This window comes from Rhinopithecus bieti, unplaced genomic scaffold, assembly GCF_001698545.2.
Source record: "Rhinopithecus bieti isolate Rb0 unplaced genomic scaffold, ASM169854v2 scaffold_20175, whole genome shotgun sequence".
NCBI lineage: Eukaryota > Metazoa > Chordata > Mammalia > Primates > Cercopithecidae > Rhinopithecus > Rhinopithecus bieti.
The window spans coordinates 94,523-119,492 of record NW_016809984.1 but is presented as its reverse complement, the minus strand read 5'-3'; the positions used below and the strand labels follow the sequence as shown (position 1 = coordinate 119,492).

Genomic DNA, 24,970 nt, shown 5'->3' with positions numbered 1-24,970 from the left:
CCTACCTCAGCCTCCCAAAGTGCTGGGACCCACTCTGCCTTTTTTTTTTTTTTTTTTTTTTAGTGCAATGGTGATCATCCTTGTACACGCATTTTTACATGTCAGGCATTATCTCCTTGCCTTTGCTCACTTGCTCCGTCTGAAGAAAGGACCTTTTCCTCCTTCTCTCTCTTCTCTTTTTAAATTTTTTTTGTGGGTTTTATTCCTCACTTCTGTCCAGTCCCCTGAATCAAGGCACAGTCCCTATTTGCATGCTAATGTTCCATTAAAATGTTTCCCATCCCGTATTTATCTTTGACAGTTCAAGGAGACTGGGCTGTTTTCCAGCCATCTGTGATTGGTTGTATTTGTGGGAGATTTCTGTGTGCAGCTGACTGTAACTGTGCTCCTGTGCATATACGAGCCTGTGTGCATATACGCTGATAACTCATAGGTTGACGACGTGTGCGTAGGCACATGTGTGCCTGTATTTGTGTGTGTCCTATGTGTGATCTGGGGTGGGTGCATGCAAGTAGTGAGTGGGCTGTTGAAAAGGGCTGGAACTTGTTTCCCCACGAGGTCTGCTCTTCAGTCCTGAATGCTGTTTCTTCTGTGGAGAAACTCCTTTGGTATTCTTCCTTCCTTTGGTATTCTTGGCTGGTCCTTTCTTTGGTGTTCTTTATAATTTAAGTCATTCACTCTGTGGTAATTAATGACCCCTTCCTATAATTACACCCCGCTGGTACTTGCTTCTTTGCATGACTGTGCAAGGACAGTCAAAATTACTGTTTAGGGGACAGTCTGAGTTTGTGAATTACCAACTCAAAGACTGTTCCTGGGCCAATTGGGTTCGTCTTTGTCATCGTGGATGGAAGAAAGAACTGTTATATAGAAAATAAATAGTGGCTATTTATTCTGAAGGAGAACAACTAAAGGACAACTAAGTCTATAAATAGTGACTGTGTTTTACGGATTGATTGCTGTCTCAACCACTAGTATTAGTGGCACCCCATGGCTTCAATTAAATTTGGTCTAGCCTGAGGGGAATCATACTGGAAGCGGGTTTTGTTGTTGTTTGTTTATTTGTTTTGAGATGGAGTCTCGCTCTGTGGCCCAGGCTGGAGTGCAGTGGCTCCATCTTAGCTCATTGCAAGCTCCGCCTCCCGGTTTCATGCCTTTCTCCTGCCTCAGCCTCCAGAGTAGCTGGGACTACAGGCGCCCGCCACCATGCCCAGCTAATTGTTTTGTATTTTTAGTAGAGACAGGGTTTCACCGTGTTAGCCAGAATGGTCTCTATCTCCTGACCTCGTGATCTGCCCACCTCAGCCTCCCAAAGTGCTGGGATTACAGGCATGAGCCACCGCACCCGGCCAGGAAGCAGTTTTTAAAATTGGAAACAATCAGCCTGGTGCTCTCTGCCTTTGGATACTCTTCTTCAGAGCCCTCCTCTCCCTGACACTTGGTGACTTTGGGAAGGCTTGTTGAGCATCAGGAGCGGTGAACAGGACTGCTGGCCTGCCGACTTCAGAAACTGTCTGCAGGGGTGTTTTAAAGTAGAGCTCGGGCCAGGCACGGTGGCTCACGCCTGTAATCCCAACACTTTGGGAGGCCAAGGCAGGTGGATCACTTGAGGTCAGGAGTTCGAGACTGGCCTGGCCAACATCGTAAAGCTCCGTCTCTATTAAAAATACAAAAATTAGTCAGACGTGGTGGCAGGCACCTGTAATACCAGCTACTTGGGAGGCTGAGGTAGGAGAATCACTTGAACCCAGGAGGTGGAGGTTGCAGTGAGCCAAGATTGCAGCGAGCCAAGATTGCAGCATTGCACTCCAGCCTGGGTGACAGAGCAAGACTCCATCTCAAAATAATGAATGAATGAATGAATGAATGAATGAATGAATGAATAAAGTGGAGCTCACTAGCAAGCTATTGGAAACAAAGAAATTGATGCAAATTATTACAGAAACAATTTAGGTTAAGGCCAAACACCGTGACTCACGCCTGTAATCCCAACACTCTGGGAGACCAAGGCAGGCAGATCACTTGAGGCCAGGAGTTCAAGATCAGCCTGGCCAACATGGTGAAACCCTGTTTCTACTGAAAATACAAAAAAAAAAAAAAAGCTAGATGTGGTGGTGCATGCTTGTAATCCTAGCTATTCAAGAGGCTGAGGCAGGAGAATCACTTGAACCCATGAGGTAGATGTTGCAGTGAGCCAAGATCACACCACTGCACTCCAGCCTGGGTGAGAGAGTGAGACTCTGTCTCAAAAAAAAAAAAAAAAAAAAAACGAAAGGAAGGAAGGAAGTTAGCCGTTATATTTAGGTTAGACACTATCAATTCCTAACTTCAGATATTCAGATATGTGATATTTCAAATTACTGAAGATAACCTTAGCATGATGCATTTTCTTTAACTTTTATAAAGGAAATTTAACAAATAACCTATTAACAATAGCAACAAAGCCTACAATTCTCCGCACATGAAAAAGTACCTGTTTATAAACAAATATGAATAATAATGAGATAAATAATTAGAAATTATTATTTTGTGTTTCCCAAACTTGTATCTGGGGTGCTTTTTAAAAGCACAGATTGCTGGCTAGGTGTGATGGTATGCACTTGTAAGTCCCGCTACTCAGGATGCTGAAGCAGGAGGATTGCTTGAGCCTAGGAATTCAAGTCCAGCCTGGGCAAGATAGCAAAACTCTGGCTCTAAAAAATATATATTTATACATAGAGAGACCAAAAAATCACGAATTTCTGTTCATAAGCAAAACAAACAAACTCAGGACTTTAGTCTCTAAATCAGACTTCATTAATTAATCCTGTCCCTTTTTTTTTCTTTTTTTTTTTTTGAAATGGAGTCTTGCTCTGTCGCCCAGGCTGGAGTGCAGTGGTGCAATCTCGGCTCACTGCAAGCTCCGCCTCCCGGGTTCATGCCATTCTCCTGCCTCAGCCTCCCGAGTAGCTGGGACTACAGGCGCCCACCACCACGCCCAGCTAATTTTTTTGTGTGTATTTTTAGTAAAGACAGAGTTTTACCATGTTAGCCAGAATGGTCTCGATCTCCTGACCTCGTGATCTGCTTGCCTTGGCCTCCCAAAGTGCTGGGATTACAGGCGTGAGCCACCGTGCCCAGCTCTTTTTCTTTTTTCTTAGACAGCATCTTGCTCTGTTGCCCAGGCTGGAGTGCAGTGGTGTGATCTCAGCTCACTGCAACCTCCACCTCCTGGGTTCAAGCAGTTCTCATGCCTCAGCCTCCCAAGCAGCTGAGAGTACAGGTGCCCGCTACCACACGTGGCTAATTTTTTTGTATTTTTAGTACAGATGGGGTCTTGCCGTGTTGGCCAGGCTGGTCTCAAACTCCTGACCCCAGGTGATTCACCGGCCTCAGCCTCCCAAAGTGCTGGGATTACAGGTGTGAGCCACCATGCCCGGCCCTTGTTCTTTTTTTTTTTTTTTTCTGTAGACATGGAACCTCGCTATGCTGCCCCAGCTGGTTTTGAACTCCTGGTCTCAAGTGATCCTCCTGCCTTGGCCTCCCAAAGTGCTCATCCTGTTCTTTAACAAGATAACATTCATCCGGTCTTTGATATGTCAGATACTGTATGATGTGCTAGAATCTCATAGAGAGAGAGAGAAAAAAAAAGATTAGATCATTTTTCTTCCTAGTTCGAACATTAACTCATGTGACCGGGACACATCACGTCACACCTCAGGGCTTATTTCCTTCTTGCTGAAATAAGAATGTCAGGCTGGATGGTGTCACGCTTCCTTCTAGTTCCAACACTCAAAGACTGTCTGAAATTAGTTGAATTTCCCAGCATAATTTGGTTTTACTGAATTTATTCACTGAGAGTGTTGTAACAGTCATTGCCTGGAGTGAGAAGGGACTGCTTTGCCTGGGCCCAGAGATAGAAAGGCCTGATTCGAGGCTCTGCCCTCCAGTTTCCTGAGCCTCCTATTTGGAAAGGACCGCTGGCAGTTTTTTTTTATTCATTGAAATAGTTACATTCTAGAATGTCAAGCGGAGAAGCATAACGTTTCCCTCAAGCATACTATTTTTTCCTCCCAACTTCTCCCAGAGGTCTATAGTTGGAACTGCCCTGGGGGGCGGAAAACGCCCCAGCAGACCGAGCTGCAAGCCCTTCCTAAGGGAAGAGGTTAAGGCGGCAGTCACAAATGTGGAAAGGTGGGAGAGGCCATTCTTGCCATCGTCTGCCTCACTCTCCCACGCTGGGGTTTGTTCTCGAACCATCTCTCACCTTTCTCCCTGCAGTTGGAAAGATCTTTCAAGTTCATGAGAGAGGCTGAGGACCAACTGAAGGCTATTCCCCAGTTCTGTTTCCCTGATGCCAAGGATTGGGTTCCTGTCCAGCAGTTCACCAGGTACGAGCTGGCTTCTCCCCTTCCCAGCCCCAAAGACTAAGTGGGACTTAGAGACGGGGTTACAGGTGGCAGACCCCGTGAGTCATTCCCACCGTTAAGCAATCCTGATGGGCCCTGGCCTAGAGCTTTCCCCATGGGGTGTTTTTAAAGCTTCCCTGAAGGTGAGAGTCACCTGCCCAGCATGCAGACCTCCCAGGCCTCCCCCTCAGTCTGGGGATGTTTGTTTCAGAAGCCTCCCGGAAGGTAATTCTTAGCCTGGGAAAAGTTAGGACAACATTGCCCTTCCCCGTTCTCATCCTGAAACATCTCTTCAGTCTCCTATCCAACTGTTTCTTGGATTGGGATCCGTTTACATTTCTGCTTCATCTTGTGTTATTAGACACCAGTGTTTTTATTATCAGATGTTTCAGCATTTGGCCAAACTCAGTAGGCTGCGGGTCCTGTCTTTAAGGGGTACCGCGTTCCTTGAGGGTGGCTCAGCAGTCTTTAAGGACCGTCCAAGCCTTGGGGCTGCCCTGTACAGACCATGACCTGAGAGAGCTGCCCCGGGGCAATTCCAAGAGGGGCACAGAACCGTCACACTCTTCCGCTGCTCTCTCACCGAGTCACATCCCCAGATGAGCAGATGTCACTGCACTCACACATGCTCGGCTCCCTGAGGAAAGCACCCCAGGCGCTTCCCTCTCTTCAGCCTCCAGAGTCAATGACAGTTGTGTTTTGTAAAGTGGGGCAGCCCAGGTGATTGAATGATGGGAGAGCCCTGAGCTAGGTATGGTGGCGAGCGCCTGTAATCCCAGCTACTCGGGGAAGCTGGGGCAGGAGAATCGCTTGAACCTGGGAAGCGAAGGTTGTGGTGAGCCGAGATCACACCACTGCACCCCAGCCTGGGCAACCGAGTGAGACTCTGCCTCGGAAAAAAAAAAGAAAGAAAAAATGATGGGAGAGCCCCGGATGGAAACAAAGTACCACATTTCCTCTCAGGCCACAGCAACACTTTAGTTCTCAGTCTCACTGACTTTTTTTTTTCTTTGAGATGGAGTCCTGCTTCTTCCTCCAGGCTGGAGTGTAATGGCATGATCTTGGCTGACTGCTACCTCCGCCTCCTGGGTTCAAGCAATTCTCTTGCCTCAGCCTCCCCAGTAGCTGGGAGTACAGACATGTGCCACCATGCCTGGCTAATTTTTGTATTTTTAGTAGAGACAGGGTTTCACCCTGTTGGCCAGGTGGGTCTCGAACTCCTGACCTCAAGTGATCCACCCACCTCGGCCTCCCAAAGTGCTGGGATTACAGGCGTGAGCCACCATGCCCAGCCCAGTCTCACTGACATTTACAATGAAGCTATAGGTGACCAGCGTCTCAGCACGAACAGGGACAGGTGGGATGGGGAGCGGCCTTTCCTACGGCCTCCTGCAGTGTGTCCCCTGGCTGCTCGCTGCCACCCCTTGCTGCAGAGTGATGAGGTGTCTTTGGTTTTGTTTTGCTTTGTGATGCATTTGTGTTTTCCCAACCACAGTGAAACATTCTCATTTGTCTTAACTGGAGAAGATGGGAGCAGAAGGTTCGGTTACTGCCGAAGACTGCTGGTGAGTACAGTCTGCTTTCAGCCTGCAAGAGCCTCGTGGACAGCCAGGTCTGACTTCCTGGTCCCATGAGACTGAGATTCCCCAATGGGCCACAGGAAGAGAAGGAGCAGGGGGAGTGGCAGGTGAATCAGGATAGTTAATACCACAGAAAAAAGCTGGCACGGTGGCTCATGCCTATAATCTCAGCACTTTGGGGGGATGAGGGGGACAGATCACTTGAGACCAGGAATTCGAGACCAGCCTGGGTAACAAAATGAGGCCCCGGCTCTATTTTTAAAATATATACTAAAAAATTAAAAATTAAAAAACAGGAATTGAGGGTGCTCACCTGAGTCTTCTTGGTAGGTGGGAATGTCTGTTTCCATCAGAAGGAAAATACTTTTATTTCATTTTGAGACAGGATCTCACTCTGCTGCCTGGGCTGGAGTGCAGTGGATCATGTTTCACTGTAGCCTCGACCTCCCCAGCTCAGGTGATCCTCCTGCCTCAGCCTCCCAAGTAGCTGGGACCACAGGCATGTACCACCACACATGGCTAATTTTTAGATTATTTGTAGAGACAGGATCTTGCTGTGTTGCCTAGGCTGGTCTCGAACTCTTGGGCTCAAGCAATCTTCCCACTTTGGCCTCCCAGTGTGCTGGGATTACAGGCATGAACCACTGCAACTGGACAAAAATACTTTCTCCATTATTTTTCCTGCCAAATAAAAGACCTTTCTCTCTTTAAGCAAAATATTTTTTTCTAGTAAAACATGCCAAACAGACCCTGATCACTTAGAGAGAACATTCAGAATGGGTGCTAAGGAGAGGAGACTCAAATAATTCAAGAATGTCCCCTTCAGAAGAATCACCTTTAAAAGTCAGGAACTTATTTCAGTGCAATAATCCTGCTAAAGCATTTCAGAATTGTCATTTTCAGGCCCGTTCTTTTGAAAATCTTCAGTAATGGTGAGTCTTTTTCCACTGAGAATATACTTGAGTCCCTGAAATAGGCTGAAAAACTTGAGAGTCAAGTATAATGCATGGCACATAGTAGGTATTCAAGAAACATTTTTTGAATTAATCAGTAAAATAAAAAGCATGGATAATTGAAAAAGTTAAGTGAGATAATAATGTTGTTGATCAAATTACTTTAGGGTTAAAGTATTGAGATTGAAGTTGGGCACAGGCTCACGCCAGTAATCCTAGCACTTTGGAAGGCCGAGGTGGGCAGACTGCATGAGTTCAGGAGTTCAAGACCAGCTTGGCCAACATGGTGAAGCCCTATCTCTACTAAAAATACAAAAAAATAGCTGGGCATGGCGACACACGCCTGTAATTCCAGCTATTCAGGAGGCTGAGTCACAAGAATCGCTTGAACCCGGGAGGTAGAGGCTGCAGTGAGCCGAGATCGCGTCACTGCACTCCAGTCTGGACAACAGAGCAAGACTCTGTATCTAGAAATAAATAAATAAAATTTTTTTTTAAGTATTGAGATTAGGCAGGGTGCAGTGGCTCTCGCCTGTAATCTCAGCACTTTGGGAGGCCAAGGTGGGCAGATTACGAGGTCAGGAGTTCAAGACAAGTCTGGCCAATATGGTGAAACCCCTTCTCTACTAAAAGCACAAAAATTAGCAGGGCATGGTGGTATGCACCTGTAATCCCAGCTACTTGGGAGGCTGAGGCAGGAGAATCGCTTGAACCCAGGAGGTGGAAGTTGCAGTGGGCCAACATTGTTCCACTGTACTCCAGCCTGGTGACAGAGTGAGACTCCGTCTCAAAGAAAAAAAAAAGTATTGAGATTGATCTTTGTTATTTTTTGGTTTGAAAATTAGCTTAAAACTGAGTTTTCAGAAAGATCTTCAGAAATGATTTCTCACTTGAAATTATCATTATAATAAACATATAGTGATAACAAACAATTATAACAAACATTATAGTAAACACAATGGGATAACAAGTTACTTTATTGGGTTGTCCAGAGCTACGATATGTGGAAACAGCTGGCACTTGATAGTTTCCCAAAAAACATGTGGGTTCCTTTCTTCCCTGAGGCTGTCAACACTCATAATTCCCTTGTGTTTCTCTCCAAAAAGCCTGGAGGCAAAGGGAAGCGCCTTCCGGAAGTTTACTGCATTGTGAGCCGCCTGGGATGCTTCAGCCTCTTTTCAAAGGTGAGAACTTGGACCTCAGAGAAAGAGGAAGGGAAGGAACGGGAGGGCTCTAGAGGGGTCCAGGGAATACCCCCATGTCCTGGGCCTTCTCTCATTTTATTCTCTACCTACTTCCCTTCCCATTTCTTCACTCCTCTCCTCATCACCCCTCTATTCTCTCACCATTGGTTCAGGAAATGAGAGTTGATAGGCCTGGTGCGTTGGTGCGGTGGCTCATGCCTGTAATCCTAGCACTTTGGGAGTCTGAGGCGGGCGGATCACTTGAGGTCAGGAGTTCAAGACGAGCCTGACCAGCATGGTGAAAGCCCATCTCTACTAAAAATACAAAAAAAATTAGCCGGGCATGGTGGTGCATGCCTGTAGTCCCAGTTATCGGGAGGTTGAGGCAGGAGAATCACTTGAACCCGGGAGGTGGAGGTTGCAGTGAGCCGAGATCATGCCATTGCACTCCAGCCTGGGTGACAGAGCAAGACCCTGTCTCAAAAAAAAAAAAAAAAAAAAAAAGAGTTAATGAAGGGCCAGGTTCAGAAAGTGTATGTGGTGCAGGGAGGGTGAGATAATTGAAGTTGAGAATCGGAGGGGTGGAGGACCCTCCCAGAATATTGCAGGTGTTTTATTTTTCTTCTTCTGAGCATTGCCTTTTGTCATATGAGCTTTGGCGTGAAAAAGGCTACTATAATAGGTGGATAGGTGTGTACCCACGTATATATGTGTCATGTATGTATAACAGTTTTGTGGAGGGGGGATTAATTATTTTAATACTGCTCTAAGTTTATCAAAATATTCATATAATTTGGTCTTCTTTTCTGGAAAATGAGCCAATATATGAACACATAGGAATTGCCATATTGAATTAGCTCATCTACCCCAGTATTCTGGATTGGTGTATAGGAAATAATTACTATCCTATATGATGCTGATCTCAAAAACTAGATATAATCCAACATCATTTCCTATATTAACCAGACATGAGTGTCTAATTCATAATTTTTTTTCTTTTTTTTGAGACAGAGTCTCACTCTGTCACCCAGGCCAGAGTGTGGTGCACGATCTCGGCTCACTGCCACCTACACTTCCCGAGTTCAAGCAATTCTTGTGCCACAGCCTCCTGAGTAGCTGGAATTATAGGCACGTGCCACCACGCCTGGCTAATTTTGTATTTTTAGTAGAGACGGGGTTTCACCATGTTGCTCAGGCTGGTCTCAAACCGACCTCAAGTGATCCACCCGCCTTGGCCTCCCAAAGTGCTGGGATTATAGGCGTGAGCCACCACATCCGACCCAATTGATAAATTTATTTTCAATCCTTCTTGAGTATATAGATCTGTCTGAGCTTTCTTTTGGGAATTGAAGTTCCTGCGCCTACGGTCCATGGATGTTAAAGCAGTACTCCCTAAAAGCATTTCTTTTTTGTTTGTTTGTTTGTTTGTTTGTTTTTGAGACGGAGTCTCGCTCTGTCGCCCAGGCTGGAGTGCAGTGGCCAGATCTCAGCTCACTGCAAGCTCCGCCTCCCGGGTTCACACCATTCTCCTGCCTCAGCCTCCCGAGCCCGCCACCTCGCCCGGCTAGTTTTTTGTATTTTTTAGTAGAGACGGGGTTTCACCATGTTAGCCAGGATGGTCTTGATCTCCTGACTTTGTGATCTGCCCGTCTCGGCCTCCCAAAGTGCTGGGATTACAGGCGTGAGCCACCGCACCTGGCCTGTTTGTTTGTTTTTTTGAGACGGAGTCTCACACTGTTGCCAGGCTGGAGTGCAGTGGCGCAATCTTGCCTCACTGCAACCTCCACCTCCTGGGTTCAAGCAATTCTCCTGCCTCAGCCTCCCGAGTAGCTGGGACGTGCCACCACACCCAGCTAATTTTTGTGTTTTTAGTAGAGACGGGGTTTCACCATGTTGGCCAGGATGGTCTCCATCTCCTGACCTCATAATCCACCTGCCTCGGCCTCCCAAAGTGCTGGGATTACAGGCATGAGCCACTGTGCCCAGCCCCTAAAAGCATTTCTATAAAAAAGCCTTCCTCCTGCCCGCCCTCTACCTAAATTCAGAGGAAGCCTGAATTATACAGATAGTAGTGTAATCTCTTCCCATGGTAGAACTTGTACTTCTCTGCAAGTCTGTTTGAAAGAATTAAGGTCTGGTCAGGAGTCTGAGACCAGTAGATCACTTGAGCCCAAGAGTTCGAGGCTGTGGTGAGCTGTGATCGCATCACTGCACTCCAGCCTGGGAAAACTAGCGAGACCCTGTCTCTAATTAAAAAACAAAAAACAGAAGGCCAGGTGCAGTGTCTCACACCTACAATCCTAGTATTTTGGGAGGCCAAGGCAGGAGGATCGCTTGAGCCCACGAGTTCAAGACCAGACTAGGCAACACGGTGAAACCCTGTCTCTACAAAAAATACAAAAAAATTAGCCAGGCATGGTAGTGTGCACCTGTAGTTCCAGCTACCTGGGAGGCTGAGAGGTGGGAGGATTGCTTGAGCCTAGGAGGCTAGGCTGCAGCGAGCCATGTTCACACCAGTACACTCCAGCCTTGGCGATAGAGTGAGACCCTGTCAAGAAAGAAAAGGAAAAAAAAAGAAAAGAAAGAGAAATAAAGAGAAAGATAAAGAGGAAGGAAGGGAGGGATGGAGGGAGGGAAGGAGGGAGGGAAGGGAGAGGGAGGGAGGAAGGAAGAGGGGGAGGGAAAGGAAGGAAAGAAAGGAAAATGAAAGGAAAAAGAAAGAAGGAAAATGAATGCTATCAGTGTAATCTTAGCCAGGGTCTCCCCTCCCCTCCACCAGAAGTGGTCATCATTGTATGTTGGGGTTGGCCATTGGCAAGGTCTAGCAGGCTAGGCATTACTGCTCAGGCCAGTCTTTCATGGGACTTGTTTACATGTGAAGTAAGGTTATGGGTCGTAGCCTTTGTTGTTGTCAGAATGCTTATGAACACTGGAAGTCAAACAGCTCATGTGAGTTAGGCCAGCTTCCAAGTGGAGGCTTTGAAGTTCACATAAGCGTCCTTGCTGTCATGGGCAGGGGACGTGAAGCCAGGAAATGTGCTAACATACTTCTGTGATGCAGAGTCCTTGGTTTTCCTGTCTGTTTTCTGACCAGGGATATTTTAGGAGCGCAGTGTGATGACTTGCTGAAGACCACACAGCAGATATTCAGGACAGAACCGGAACCAGAGCTTTAGCTAACTGAGCCCAGGAACTTGAGCTATTTCTAGGTGTGGGGCAAGGATGACCAAAATGGCATATTGTCCTTTAGAACAGAAAGGAGTCATGGAGAAGAAGAGAGCAGCTCTTAGAATCTCTGAAGGCAAGGGTATCAGTTAACAATTGCTCTAGTAATACCGTCTAATGAACCACAGGGCCTTCAATATTCAATCATTTGTTCTCCCAGCTGTAAGGTCAGCTGGGGTTTGGGCTAGGCAAGTATTGTGAAGAGGCTGGGTTGGCTGATTGAGGCTGGCTGGTTGGCTGATCTAGCTGCTCTAGAGGCTGCAAGTCTGGGCGCAGGCCTGGTCCACATGTCTCCCATACTCCTAGACAGTGAGATGGCCCATATGTGCTCTTCTCGTGGCAATGGCAGAGGCACAAGAGGGCACACAAAACACAAAGGCAGGCCTCCTAAGGCCTGGATAGAGAACCCGCATGGCAATGCTTCTGCCTCATTCTGCCCAGTGTCCCAAAAGCTTTTTTTTTTTTTTTTTTTTTTTTTTTTGAGATGGAGTCTTGCTCTGTCGCCCAGACTGGAGTGCAGTGGCGTGATCTCGGTTCACGGCAACCTCCGCCTCCCAGGTTCAAGTGATTCTCCTTCCCAGCCTCCTGAGTAGCTGAGATTATAGGCACCTGCCACCACACCCAGCTAATTTTTGTATTTTTAGTAGAGATGGGGTTTCACCATGTTGGCCAGGCTGGTCTTGAACTCCTGACCTCAGGTAATCTGCCTGCCTTGGCCTCCCAAAATGCTAGGATCACAGGCCTGAGCCCCTGTGCCTGGCCACAAGCTTTTTTTAATTACTGTCCCCGAAGCAGCCTTTTAGATGTGTTTTCCTTAACTGCCTCCCCAAAATTCTTACTAATTTTTTCATATTATTGTCTTTTTCTTGTGCTAAAATATATACATAACGAAAAATTTACCATCTTAACCATTTTAACAGTTCAGTGGCATTACATCCACATTGTTGTGCAACAATCACCAGCATCTATCTCCAGAGCTTTTTCATCTCCCCCATCAGAAACTCTGTACCCACTGAGGCCAGGCGTGGTGGCTCACGCCTGTAATCCCAGCACTCTGGGAGGCTGAGGTGGGGATCACTTGAGGTCATGAGTTCAAGACCAGCCTGACCAACATGGTGAAACCCCATCTCTACTAAAAATACAAAAATTAGCTAGAGCCAGGTGCAGTGGCTCACACCTGTAATCCCAGCACTTTGGGAGACTGAGGCAGGCAGATCACCTGATGCCAGGAGTTCAACACCAGCCTGGCAAACATGGTGAAACCCTATTTCTACTAAAAATACAAAAATTAGCCAGGGCTGAGGCAGGAGAATCACTTGAACCTGGGAAGCAAAGGTTGCAGTGAGCCGAGATCGCACCACTGCACTCCAGCCTGGGCAACAACAGCGAAACTCCGGCTCAAAAAAAAAAAAAAATTAAGTGAGTGTGGTGGTGGGCGTCTGTAATCCCAGCTACTCAGGAGGCTGAGGCAGGAGAATCGCTTGAACCTGGGGGGCAGAGGTTGCAGTGAGCCAAGATCATGCCATTGCACTCCAGCCTGGGCAACAAGAGCGAGACTCCATCTCAAAAGAAAAAAGAAACTCTGTACTCATTAAACAATAATTTCCCATTCCCCCCACCAACCCCTTACCATCGCCATTCTATTTTCTATTTTTATGAATTTGAGGATTCTAGGAACGTCATAGAGGTAGAACCATGCAATAGTTGTCCTTTTGTGACTGACTTCAATTCACTTAGCATAATATTTTCAGCGTTCACTCATATTGTAGCATGTATCTGTACTTCGTTCCTTTTGTGGCTGAATAATATTCCACTGTATGTATGTACAACATTTTATTTATCCATTTTGTATGTACAACATTTTATTTATCCCTTTATCCACTGATGGACATTTGGGTGGTTTCCACGTTGTGGCCATTGTGAATTATGCTGCCAGGAACATATGTGTACAAATAAATATCTGTTCAAGTCCCTGCTTCAATTATTTTGGGTATACACCCAGAAATAGAGTTGCTGGATCATATGGTAATTCTATTTAGTTTTTTGAGGAACTGCCATCCTGTCTTTTTAATTTTAACAATACATTTTATTTAACAGAATATGTCCAAAGTATTATTTTATTTCAGCACATAGTTGACATGAAAAAAATCATTGATATATTTTATATTCTTAATTGTCTATTTCGAGGGCTGGGCACGGCGGCTCACACCTGTAATCCTAGCACTTTGGGAGGCCAAGGTGGTTGGATCACCTGAGGTCAGGAGTTCCAGCCTGGCCAACATGGCAAAATTCCGTCTCTACTAAAAATACAAAAATTAGCCGGGTGCGGTGGCACGTGCCTGTAATCCCAGCTACTTGAGAGGCTGAGGCAGGAGAATCACTTGAACCCAGGGGGCAGAGGTTGCAGTGAGCCAAGATTGGGCCATTGCACTCTAGCCTGGGAGACAGAGCAAGATTTAGTCTCAAAAAATAAAAAAATTTTTTAAAAGTCCGGGCGCAGTGACTCATGCTTGTAATCCCAGCACTTTGGAAGGCCGAGATGGGCGGATCACGAGGTCAGGAAATCAAGACCATCCTGGCTAACACGGTGAAACCCTGTCTCTATTAAAAAAATACAAAAAAATTAGCCGGGCATGGTGGCGGGTGCCTGTCATCCCAGCTACTCGGGGGTCTGAGGCAGGAGAATGGTGTGAACCTGGGAAGTGGAGCTTGCAGTGAGCTGAGATTGCGCCACTGCACTCCAGCCTGGGCGACAGAGCGAGACTGTCTCAAAATAAAATGTGTATTTTGAAATTTAGTTGATATTTTACACTTTTTTTTGGAGGCTGAGGCACAAGAATCGCTTGAACCCAGGAGACGGAGGTTGCAGTGAGCCAAGATTGCGCCATTGCACTCCAGCCTGGGCGACAGAGCGAGACTGTCTCAAAATAAAATGTGTATTTTGAAATTCAGTTGGTATTTTACACTTTTTTTTTTAGATGGTTTGCTTTTGTTGCCCAGGCTGGAGTGCAATGGCGTGGTGTCGGCCCAGTGCAACCTCTGCCTGCTGGATTCAAGCAATTCTCCTGCTTCAGCCTCCTAAGTAGCTAGGAGTACAGGTGCCTGCCACCACGCCCAGCTAATTTTGTAGTTTTAGTAGAGACAGTGTTTCACCATGTGGGCCAGGCTGGTCTCGAACTCCCAACCTCAGGTGATCTGCCCACCTTGGCCTCCCAAAGTGTTGGGATTACAGGTGGGAGCCACCGTGCCCAGCTGGTATTTTACACTTAACAGTACATCTGGGCTGGGCGCAATGGCTCACACCTTTAATCCCAGCACTGGGAGGCTGAGATGGGCGGATCACCTGAGGTCGGGAGTTTGAGACAGCCTGACCAACATGGAGAAACCCTGTCTCTACTAAAACTACAAAATTAGCCAGGTGTGGTGGTGCACGCCTGTAATCCCAGCTACTCGGGAGGCTGAGGCAGGAGAATCACTTGAACCTGGGAGGCGGAGGTTGTAGTGAGCCGAGATTGTGCCAATGCACTCCAGCCTGGACAACAAGAGCAAAACTCTGTCTCAAAAAAATAATAATAATAATAAATGAAAAAAAAACTCTGAATTCAGACTAGCCATATTTCAAGGGCTCAATAGCTACATGTGATACTTTTATAAATGGCAATTTTTAAAAATAGAGACTGGGTCTCACTATGTTTCCCAGGCTGTAATGCAGTGGCATGATCATAGCTCATTGCAGCCTCAAATTCCTGGGCTCAAGCAATCCTCCTGCCTCAGCCTCTCAAGTAGCTGGGATCACAGGTGTGTGCCACCTTACACAGCTTCATAAATGGCATTTTAATTTAGACTCTTTGATTTACAATTAGATTGTGGAGAGTTTGGATTTTTTTTTTTTTTTGAGACGGAGTCTCGCTCTGTCGCCCAGGCTGGAGTGCAGTGGCCGGATCTCAGCTCACTGCAAGCTCCGCCTCCCGGGTTCACGCCATTCTCCTGCCTCAGCCTCCCAAGTAGCTGGGACTATAGGCGCCCACCACCTCGCCCGGCTAGTTTTTTGTATTTTTTTTTTAATAGAGACGGGGTTTCACCGTGTTAGCCAGGATGGTCTCGATCTCCTGACCTTGTGATCCGCCCGTCTCGGCCTCCCAAAGTGCTGGGATTACAGGCTTGAGCCACCGCACCCGGCTTTTTTTAGTTTTTTAGTAGTAGCTTTATTGAGATATAATTCACATACCATGCGATTCACTCATTTAAAGTACACAATTTGCTGAGCACAGTGGTAAGTACCTGTAGTCTCAGCTACTCAGGAGGCTGACGTAGGAGGACACTTGAGCCCAGAAGTTGAAGGCAAGCCTGGGCAACCTAGCAAGACCCCCATCTCTAAAAGAATAAAAGATATATACAGTTCAATGGCTTTTAGCATATTCACAGAGTTATACAAGCATCACCACAATTTTATAACATTTTCATCACCCCAACAAAACACCCTATACCTATTAGCAGTCACCCCAACAAAACATCCTATACCTATTAGCAGTTACTCCCTAACTTTAAGCAACCTTCAATCTGCTTTCTGTCTCTCTGGATTTTTCTATTCTGGACATTTCATCTAAGTGGAATCATACACTAGATGGCCTTTTATAATTAGCTTCTTCCACTTAGCATAATGTCTTCAAGAGTTATCCAAGTTATAGCATATATCAGCACTTTGATGGCTAAATAATATTCCATTATATGGATATAGCACATTTTGTTTATCATTTCCTCAGTTAATGGACATTTAAGTTTCTTCCGTGTTGTGGCTATCATGAATAATGCTGCTACAGACAATCATGTACAAATTTTTATGTGAACATACATGTTTTCATTTTTTTGGGTAGGGACCTAGGAGTGCTATGTGCTGGGTCATATGGTAACTCTATGTTTAACCTTTTGAGGAACTACCAGACTGTTCTCCAGAGTAGCTTCACTATTTACATTCCTACCAGCAGTGTATGAGAGTTCTAATTTCTCCACGTCCTTGCCAACACTTGTTATTATCTGTCTTTTTATTAGAGTCATCCTAACGGGTGTGAAGGAGTATCTCATGGTGCTTTTGATTTGTATTTTCCTGATGGATATCCCCTCCCATGACATTTTAATCCATAAATAAACTGTATTATCTGTTTATGTACTTTGACCTCTTAGAGGGCTACAAACTATTATAATATCTAAGTTTTTTCATTCCTGCCAAAAACCAGTTCTTACCCCCTTGGGGTGATATTACCCCCATTGGGAATGCATGTATTAGCACAACCAGTCACATGGCCAAACCCTAAGTCAAAGGGGCAAGGAAGTAGACTTCACTCCTTGAGTAGGAGCTGCAACGTTGCATGGCAAAGGGTGTGGACACACAGAGGGGAGAAGAATTGGGGACAATCATGTGGAGGGTCAGAAGGCCTGTTCTGGCCTCATGGGGAAAGCAGGGCTTCCCCGTAATTCTTAAGTCACCATGCCATGGTGCTCTGGCTTCAGAATAGCTAAGCTGCTTTTCTGACCCTTGCAGATATTGGATGAGGTGGAAAAAAGACGAGGCATCTCTCCTGCCCTGGTTCAACCACTCATGAGAAGTGTCATGGAAGCTCCTTTCCCAGCCCTGGGCAAAACCATCCTTGTCAAGAACTTCCTGCCAGGTTCAGGAACCGAGGTAAGTTGCCAGACTCCTTCCTGGGGAGGTAGTGGCCCAGACAGCCGAGTCTCCGTGCTCAGAGGGGCTGCCTTTCAGTGAGCAGTCCAATTCCATGGTGTCCTGTCCCCGCCCCTCGGGCTGGCCCAGATCACTCATCGTGAGTTCCACCTTCAATCCATCCAGGCTAGGACTCTGCCCAAGGCAGCAAGCCCAAGAACTATGCTGTGGCAGCTGGGGTGTTCCTTTGCATGATGTTGGCCTCAGGTTAGGGATCTGCACTAAACATCCTTAGTTTCTTTTAATAGCCCATTTTCATTCATACATTGTATTGAAACCTATTTACATTTCAAGTCCGTATCGCCTCTATAACTTTATTTTTTGTTTTTGTTTTTGAGACAAAGTCTTGCACTATTGCCCAGGCTGGAGTGCAGTGGTATAATCTCGGCTCACTGCAACCTCTGCCTCCCAGGTTCAAGCTATTCTCCTACCTCAGCCTCCCAAGTACCTGGGACTACAGGTGCCTGCCACTACACCTAGCTAATTTTTGTATTTTTAGTAGAGACGGGATTTCACCATGTTGGCCAGGATGGTCTCAAACTCCTGACCTCGTGATCTGCCTGCCTCAGCCTCCCAAAGTGCTGGGATTACAGGCGTGAGCCACTGTGGCCAGCCTGGGCTGGGATTTTATGAAGGAGTTTGTTTTCATCCCTCCCATCCCCTTTGCATGGCTTGGTGGACATCAGAAGAAGGACCCCATTTAGCCTTGAGTCTTCAGTTTCAGAGACCCTCAGCAAACCAGATCACCTCTGGAAACAAAGGAGGGAGGAAAATAGGCCTGGAACACTCTGGAACAACCTAGTTTCCCAGCAGAGAGAACAGCAGTCTCTCTGTTGCCAGAGAACCTGAAAACATCGCATACCAGATGCAGTGGCTTGGCCATGGGGATGTAGCAGGGAGGTTACCGGAGGGGAAGCCTCATCGTGGGGGCAGCACCAGGCAGGTGCAATGCTAAGAGTAAAATCCACTCTCCACTCACTGGGAAGGAGACAGCTATTTAAAGAGAAAAAAACATGAGATGGGTACCAACTTGAGGGAATTCAGGAACACTTCAACAAGTGCAGAAGAAGAAGATATATACACAGGCTGGGCACATGGTGGCTCACGCCTGTAATCCCTTCTTTTGGGAGGCCGAAGCAGGTGGATCACTTGGAGTCAGGAGTTCGAGACAAGCCTGGCCAACATGGTGGAACCCTGTCTCTACTAACAATACAAAAATTAGCTGGGCATGATGGTGGGCACCTATAATCTCAGCTACTTGGGAGGCTGAGGCAGGAGAATTGCTCGAACCTGGGAGGCAGAGGCTGCAATAAGCCAAGACTGCACCCCTGCCCTCCAGCCTGGGCAACAGAGTAACACTCCATCTCAAAAAAAAGAATATAGAGACACAAAGCACAAAAGCTGAAAGCACACATCATCAGAAACGGAGTGGGATGGAGTCAGGATTACCTTAAAAACACCTTCTTGAGGTGGCAGCAAGTCTCCAAAGTGCTGCTCAGGCCTGCTGGGTGTTCCATGCTAGCCTGGGATTTCCACCTAGCAGGTAACAGTTCCTCAAGAGACAGAGATGCTCTCCACTGGACTCTCAGGGACAGAACAGTTTTCAAAAGTCCTGTGAACTCTCCATGGCGAGTGCAGATATGCTGTTGCCAGGGAGAGCCCCCAACCATTTGGGGCCAAAACCCATTGATTTTGCCATCCTGTCTCCTCCCCTTCGTCCACACTGTCCTCAGTCTCATAGCTGAATGTGAGACGCTTGCTTGCCTACCAAAGCTACCTCCTTCCCCAGTCTTCTGGCATCTTTCTTTTCCCCCAGTCCTTTCGTTTTGCTTTTTTTCTTTCCCTTTTCCCCCGCCAGTGGGTCACCCCTGATGAGGACCTCAGAGCCCCGTGACTGCGATGCCCGTGAGAGGCCTAGCTGCGTAGCTGGGCCCCTCCTTCATGGCTGCTCCTGTTCCCTGGCAGGTGATCGAACTGTGCCGCCCACTGGACTCCCGGCTCGAGCACGTGGACTTTGAGTCTCTCTTCTCCTCCCTCAGCGTCCGCCACCTGGTCTGTGTGTTTGCCTCCCTGCTTCTGGAGAGGAGGGTCATCTTCATTGCAGACAAGCTCAGGTACCCACCTTAGCTACTTCTGCTAAAGCATTTGAATGACAGTCCCTCTTGGACCCTCTAGTCTGTAGAGCAGGTGACTGTCCAGCATTGAAGAGTAAGCCCTTCTGAGATAAGGATGGAATAGTCTGGGCATGGTGACTCATGCCTGTAATCTCAGCACTTTGAGAGGCTGAGATGGATGGATCACTTGAGGCCAGGAGTTTGAGGCCAGCCTGTCCAACATGGTGAAACCCTGTCTCTACTAAAAATAGAAAAATTAGCCAGCTGTGGTGGCCCACACCTGTTATCCCAGCTACTTGGGAGGCTAAGGCATGGGAATTGATTGAACCTGGGAGGTGGACATTGTGGTGAGCTGAGATCTCACCACTGCATTCCAGCCTGGGCAACAGACGGAGACCTTCCCTCCTGCCCCCACAAAAAAAGGATGGCCAGGCACAGTGGCTCACGCCTGTAATCCCAGCACTTTGGGAGGCCGAGGCAGGCGGATCACCTGAGGTCAGGAGTTCAAGACCAGCCTGGCCAACATGGTGAAATCCTGTCTCTACTAAAAATACAAAAATTAGCCAGGCATAGTGGCTCGTGCCTATGATACCAGCTCAGCTACTTGAGAGGCTGAGGTACAAGAATCGCTTGAACCCCAGAGGCAGAGGCTGCAATGAGCTGAGATTGCACTATTGCACTCCAGCCTGAGTGACAGAGTGACATTCCATCTCAAAAATAAAAATAAAATAGGCCCGGTGTGGTGACTCATGCCTGTAATCCCAACATTTTGGGAGGCCAAGGCAGGCAGATCACTTGAGGTCAGGAGTTCGAGACCAGCCTGGCCAACATGGTGAAACTCCGTCTCTGCTAAAAATACAAAAATTAGCCGCGCGTGGTGGTGGGTGCCTGTAGTCCCAGCTACTCCACAGGCTGAGACAGGAGAATCGCTTGGACCCGGGAAGCAGAGATTGCAGTGAGCCAAGATCATGCCACTGCACTCCAGCCTGGAGACAGAGCAAGATTCCATCTCAAAAATTAAAAAATAAGATAAAATAAAGGATGGAATCAGTTGGCAGCTCAGACTGGAGATCTGGGAGGCATACCGTTTTGCACTGCTGTGTGCGACTTCCCTGTCATTGGTGGGCTTTCCACTCATTCTGCCATGTGTCAGACACTCCACTATGTGGTAGGAAAACAGAGAAAAGACACAACTGACATGGTGTCTCATGCCTGTAATCACTGCACTTTAGGAGGCTGACGTGGGAGGACTGCTTGAGTGAAGTAGTTTGAGACCAGCCTGGGCAACACAGTAAGATCCTCATCTCTACAAAAAATGTAAAAAAAAAAAAATTAGCCAGGTATGGTGGCTCGAGCCTGCAGTCCCTGCTACTAGGGAGGCTGAGGTAGGAAGATCAGTTGAGCCCAGAGGTTCAAGGCTGCAGTGAGCTATGATCATGCCACTGCACTCCAACCTGGGCAACAGAACAAGACCTTGTCTCAAAAAAAAAAAAAAGAAAGAAAAGAAAAAAAAAAAAACACAGACTTGTCTCAGTGCAGTGGGGTAACAGAGACATAAGCCGACTTTCCAGGACCACATTAGAGGCAGGTGGAGGCAGTGAGTTCTGGAGACCGAGGGAAGGCACTCACTCCCAGGGAGGCGAGTTCTGAGGGCCAACACTCAGAACAAGTAGTCAGCACATTGCAGGCAAAAGGAGCCATCCTGCAGAGATATGGGGACAGGTGAGGCCTAGCTGTCACCTTCAGGACTGCAAAGTACGCTGGGCGCAGTGGCTCATGAGTATAATCCCAGCACTTTGGGAAGCTGAGGTGGGTGGATCACTTGAGGTCAGAAGTTCGAGACCAGCCTGACCAACATGGTGAAACCTCGTCTCTACTAAAACTACCAAAAAATTCAGTTTGGCATGGTGGCGCACGCCTGTAATTCCAGCTACTTGGGAGGCTTGAAGAGGAATCGCTTGAACCCGGGAGACGGAGGTTGCAGTGAGCCGAAATCACACCATTGCACTCCAGCCTGGGCAACAAGAGCGAAACTCAGAAAAAAAAAGAGAGAGAGAGAGAGAAAGAAAAGTAACTGCAAAGTAGTTCACTAGGGCTGGCGCAGAGAGAGGAAGGTGGGGGAGGGAGATGAGCCAGCAGTGGTGGACAGAAGCCAGCTCACAGAAGGCTGCAGGGCCATGCTCGAGAGGACAGACCATCCTGAGGGCATCCCTTCCTCACCGTTAAAGCGAATGCCCTCCCATCACACACACAGACTCAGTGCCCCATAGGAGGCCACCCCCATCCCAGTGGGCACATTCAGTGATTTGCTAAGGCCATGTCACAAATCAAAGAAGATCCAGAAGGAAATGCAGACAAGGACTTGGGTTCATTCTAAGCTTCTAAAAAGAGAATTCCTTGCATTTTTTAAATACTGAATCAGAGCCTTCTTTGCTTTGGAACTGGAGGCACAGAAGCGTGAGGGGTGGCTGCAGCCCCAGAAAGGGCCGAGATGCGGGGCCAGCCAACCGGGTGGTGCAGATGAGGCCACCTGAGAAGTACATCTGGAAAGAAGCAGTGCCAAAAAAAAAAAAAAAGCCTGAAGCACTGTGGTTTGGAGAGGAAATCTGACTCTGACCTATGGAAAACAAAAGGGAAGAAAAAAAGGCACGTAAGAATGGAAGGGACAAACTGTAGATAGAGGGGCGGGAAGCAGCCCCACCCTCCCCCCTCATGCGGCACATCTGGTCACCTTTCTGATGCACCTCTTTGGACAGCAGCCATCTGGCTGTTCCCAGCCTGCTCCCACCCTGTGTTTTAGTTCACTATTCACTTTTAAATGTCAGCGTGATTGTACTCCTGGTGCACTTTTGTCAGCTCTGGAAGCAGGCCCTCTCTGTAAGCCTGCAGCTGGTGCTGGGTGCTGGGGAGCTCTCCAAGCTCCTGGGCACTGGGGAATTCAGCCGAGGGAGTTCTCAAGGTTGGAGCCCTGGAAGCCAGGATGAGTAATAACCCTTCAGTGACCAGGATCGGATTTCAGGAGCACCATAGTAACTGTCTTTACCCTCTCCATCCCCCACTCCCTCCATCCCCTAGAGGTGGAATTCTCAGGCTTGGATTTGGGGGAGGGGAAAATGATGGATTTCAGAAAGGCCTGGGCTAGAAGTGGAAAGCCAGCCAAGGAAGCCCAGCTGGAGTGGTGGTGGGGACAGAGTCCCTGGGGAACGTGCCTGCGGGGGTGAAGATGTTAGACTTGGGTGGGCCCTCCCCACCCTTCTCATGGGCCCACCCTGAGAAGATGTCTGGGAAGAGCACCACTGGAGAGGAGCCGTGGGCCTCCTTCACACACCCCAGCCTCCCCCAGACTCCCTCCAGGGGGAAGAAAACAAAGTATCATGGATTTTTCTGGTAAAAGTACAGTGAGACACCACTGCACTCCAGTCCTGGTGACAGAGCGAGACTCTGTCTCTAAAAATTAAGAAAAAAAAAAAAAACTTAAAAACAAAGTGCAGGGAGAGAAAAGGTGGGAACAGAAAAGGGAAGGGGCCTTGTCAGAGACAAACACATCCCCAAAGGGCAATTCAGGGAGACATGTCAGAAGGCTTGGGACACAAAGAAACCTGGATAGACCAGCCGGTCTCAGTGGCTCACACCTGTAATCCCAGAACTTTGGGAGGCTGAGGCAAGCAGATCGCCTGAGGTCAGGAGTTCAAGACTAGCCTGGCCAACATGGCGAAACCCCGTCTCTCCTAAAAATACAAAAATTAGCTGGTCGTGGTGGCACACGCCTGTAATCCCAGCTACTCAGGAGGCTGAAGCAGAAGAATCACTTGAACCTGGGAGGCAGAGGTTGTGGTGAGCGGAGATCACACCATTGCACTCCCGCCTGGGTGACAGAGCGAGACTGTCTGAAAAAAAGAAAGAAAGAAAGAAACCTGGAAATGCCTGCCCCACATCTGGGAGAGGACTTGACGCCTCCGCCTTTTTGCCAGACCAATTTCTGGGTGGACAGGTTGGATGCTGGGCCAGCCCCACAGAGCTGCTGTCACGAGAGACAGACAAAAATGAGCAAAGCCCAGCGGCCGAGAGTGGACCCCGCCTGGATTCCTGGGCCTTGGCTGTTCCCCAGCCACCCTCCCTGCCCTGCTCTGGGACCCCACGACGGAGACAGTCACCAGTGCGATCCATAGGAGAGGCATTGGTGTTTCTCTCCAACCTTCCACAGTGCCTGGCATTCTGCCCTTGGAGAGTTCGTCTTTTCAAATGGCTCATGCCGTGAGTGGGTCCAGACACCAGCTGTGGCTGCTGCAAGCAGGTCTCCCCACGGGCACGTCGTGCCCATCAGGGGTTTTCTTCAGCAGCTGCCAGATGTCAGGCGCTGTGAGCATGGGATTTCTGTGGGAAAAGAGAAGGCAGTGGGAATGTGGATAATTTTGGTGCCCTCCTTGGAGCCAGAGCCAGGCGATGGTACAGTAATGGTGTGCGTGTGTAAGAAAGACTGTTACTGGGTTTTTAGACCCTTTACAGCTTTCAGAGGTACACATCCCTCCCCCATCACTCAGGGAGGTTTCCCAGAGTAGGGAGGACCCCTAGGCATCCTTAGCCGTTGGCCCTGGGTCTCCTCATTCGTAAGACGCGGCCCCACGTGGCTCTGACTTTCCAGGACTCCACTGTCTTGTTTTCTCTGAAAGCAGCCCTCGCTTTTCCTGTTACAAATGGCTCCACATGCTCTCCCCACTGCCTAATAAATCATCCTTCCATCCTACACGGGTTCCATGCAGACCTGAAGAGATGGAAATCTGCATAAAGAAAGGCCTGAAGAGCTCTGAGATAGGAAGAGGGTAAACAAAGCGTGAGCAAAGCTGATGAGGATGACGGCAGCGACCAGGCATGGAGCGGCCTCTGTGCCAGGTGCCTTCTGAGTGACTGACCTGCGTCATTTCACGCCCCCCACAGCCCTGTCACATGGGTAACTAACAGGCCTGCAGAGGATCCATCATTCTGCTCAAAGAAGCAGGGAGTGGGAGAGCTGCCGGGCTTTGGAGAGGACGGAGGGAAACCATCTGGGCTGCAGGCTCCAGGGATGGGTGAAGAGCAGGGTCTGGGGACCTGTCCATCTACAGAAATGTATAAGGAAAGCCTGCCTAGCACAGGCCCTCAGGCCCTGCTTTGTGCTCGGCAGTCAGGCTAATACGGTGGTGGGGAAGTCTGTGCTTTTCTCCTCAGGGCCCTCCCGGCCTCCCTTACGGCCTTTATCTTTCCAGCAGGGTCCCAGTGAGAGAGGTGTGATCAGGTCACCCCCAAGGTCTCCCCTAGCTTTGAAACTCTCTGACTCCACGGGCCATGTGGAGGAATCCGTATCCACCTCTATCTGTCTGATTTACGGGAAAGTAGCCATAGGGAATTGAAGTGTTATTTGGCCAGGCCATGACAAACAAGAGTTTGGAGACCAATGATTGGCTGCAAGTTGCCTGACCTGGAAAATTCTGGAAAGTCTTTAGGCCAGGCACAGTTGCTCACGCCTGTCATCCCAGTATTTTGGGAGGCCGAGGCAGGTGGATTTCTTGAGGCCAGGAGTTCGAGACCATCCTGGCCAATGTGGTGAAACCCCGTCTCTACTGAAAAGACAAAAATAAGCCGGGGGTGGTGGCACATGCCTGTAATCCCAGCTACTCGGGAGACTGAGGCAAGAGAATCACTTGAACCTAGGAGGCAGAGGTTACAGTAAGCTGAGATTGTACCACTGCACTCCAAACTGGGCAACAGAGCGGGACTCCATCTCAAAAAAAACAAAGAAAGAAAAAAATTTTTTTTTTTTTTTTTTTTTT

General features: G+C 48.0%; 1 protein-coding gene across 5 annotated transcripts in view; it reads left to right on the top strand.

Moving 5' to 3' along the window:
• Window positions 1–24,970, top strand: part of DENND2A (DENN domain containing 2A) — a 131,413-nt gene that overhangs the window by 80,819 nt on the left and 25,624 nt on the right. For all 5 annotated transcript variants that reach the window (XM_017891064.1, XM_017891063.1, XM_017891060.1 and 2 more), the window contains 5 exons: window positions 4,261–4,370; window positions 5,884–5,953; window positions 8,028–8,105; window positions 16,870–17,010; window positions 19,015–19,163. In XM_017891064.1, the coding sequence (XP_017746553.1) occupies window positions 4,261–4,370; window positions 5,884–5,953; window positions 8,028–8,105; window positions 16,870–17,010; window positions 19,015–19,163 (548 nt within the window). The remainder of the gene's footprint in view (window positions 1–4,260; window positions 4,371–5,883; window positions 5,954–8,027; window positions 8,106–16,869; window positions 17,011–19,014; window positions 19,164–24,970) is intronic.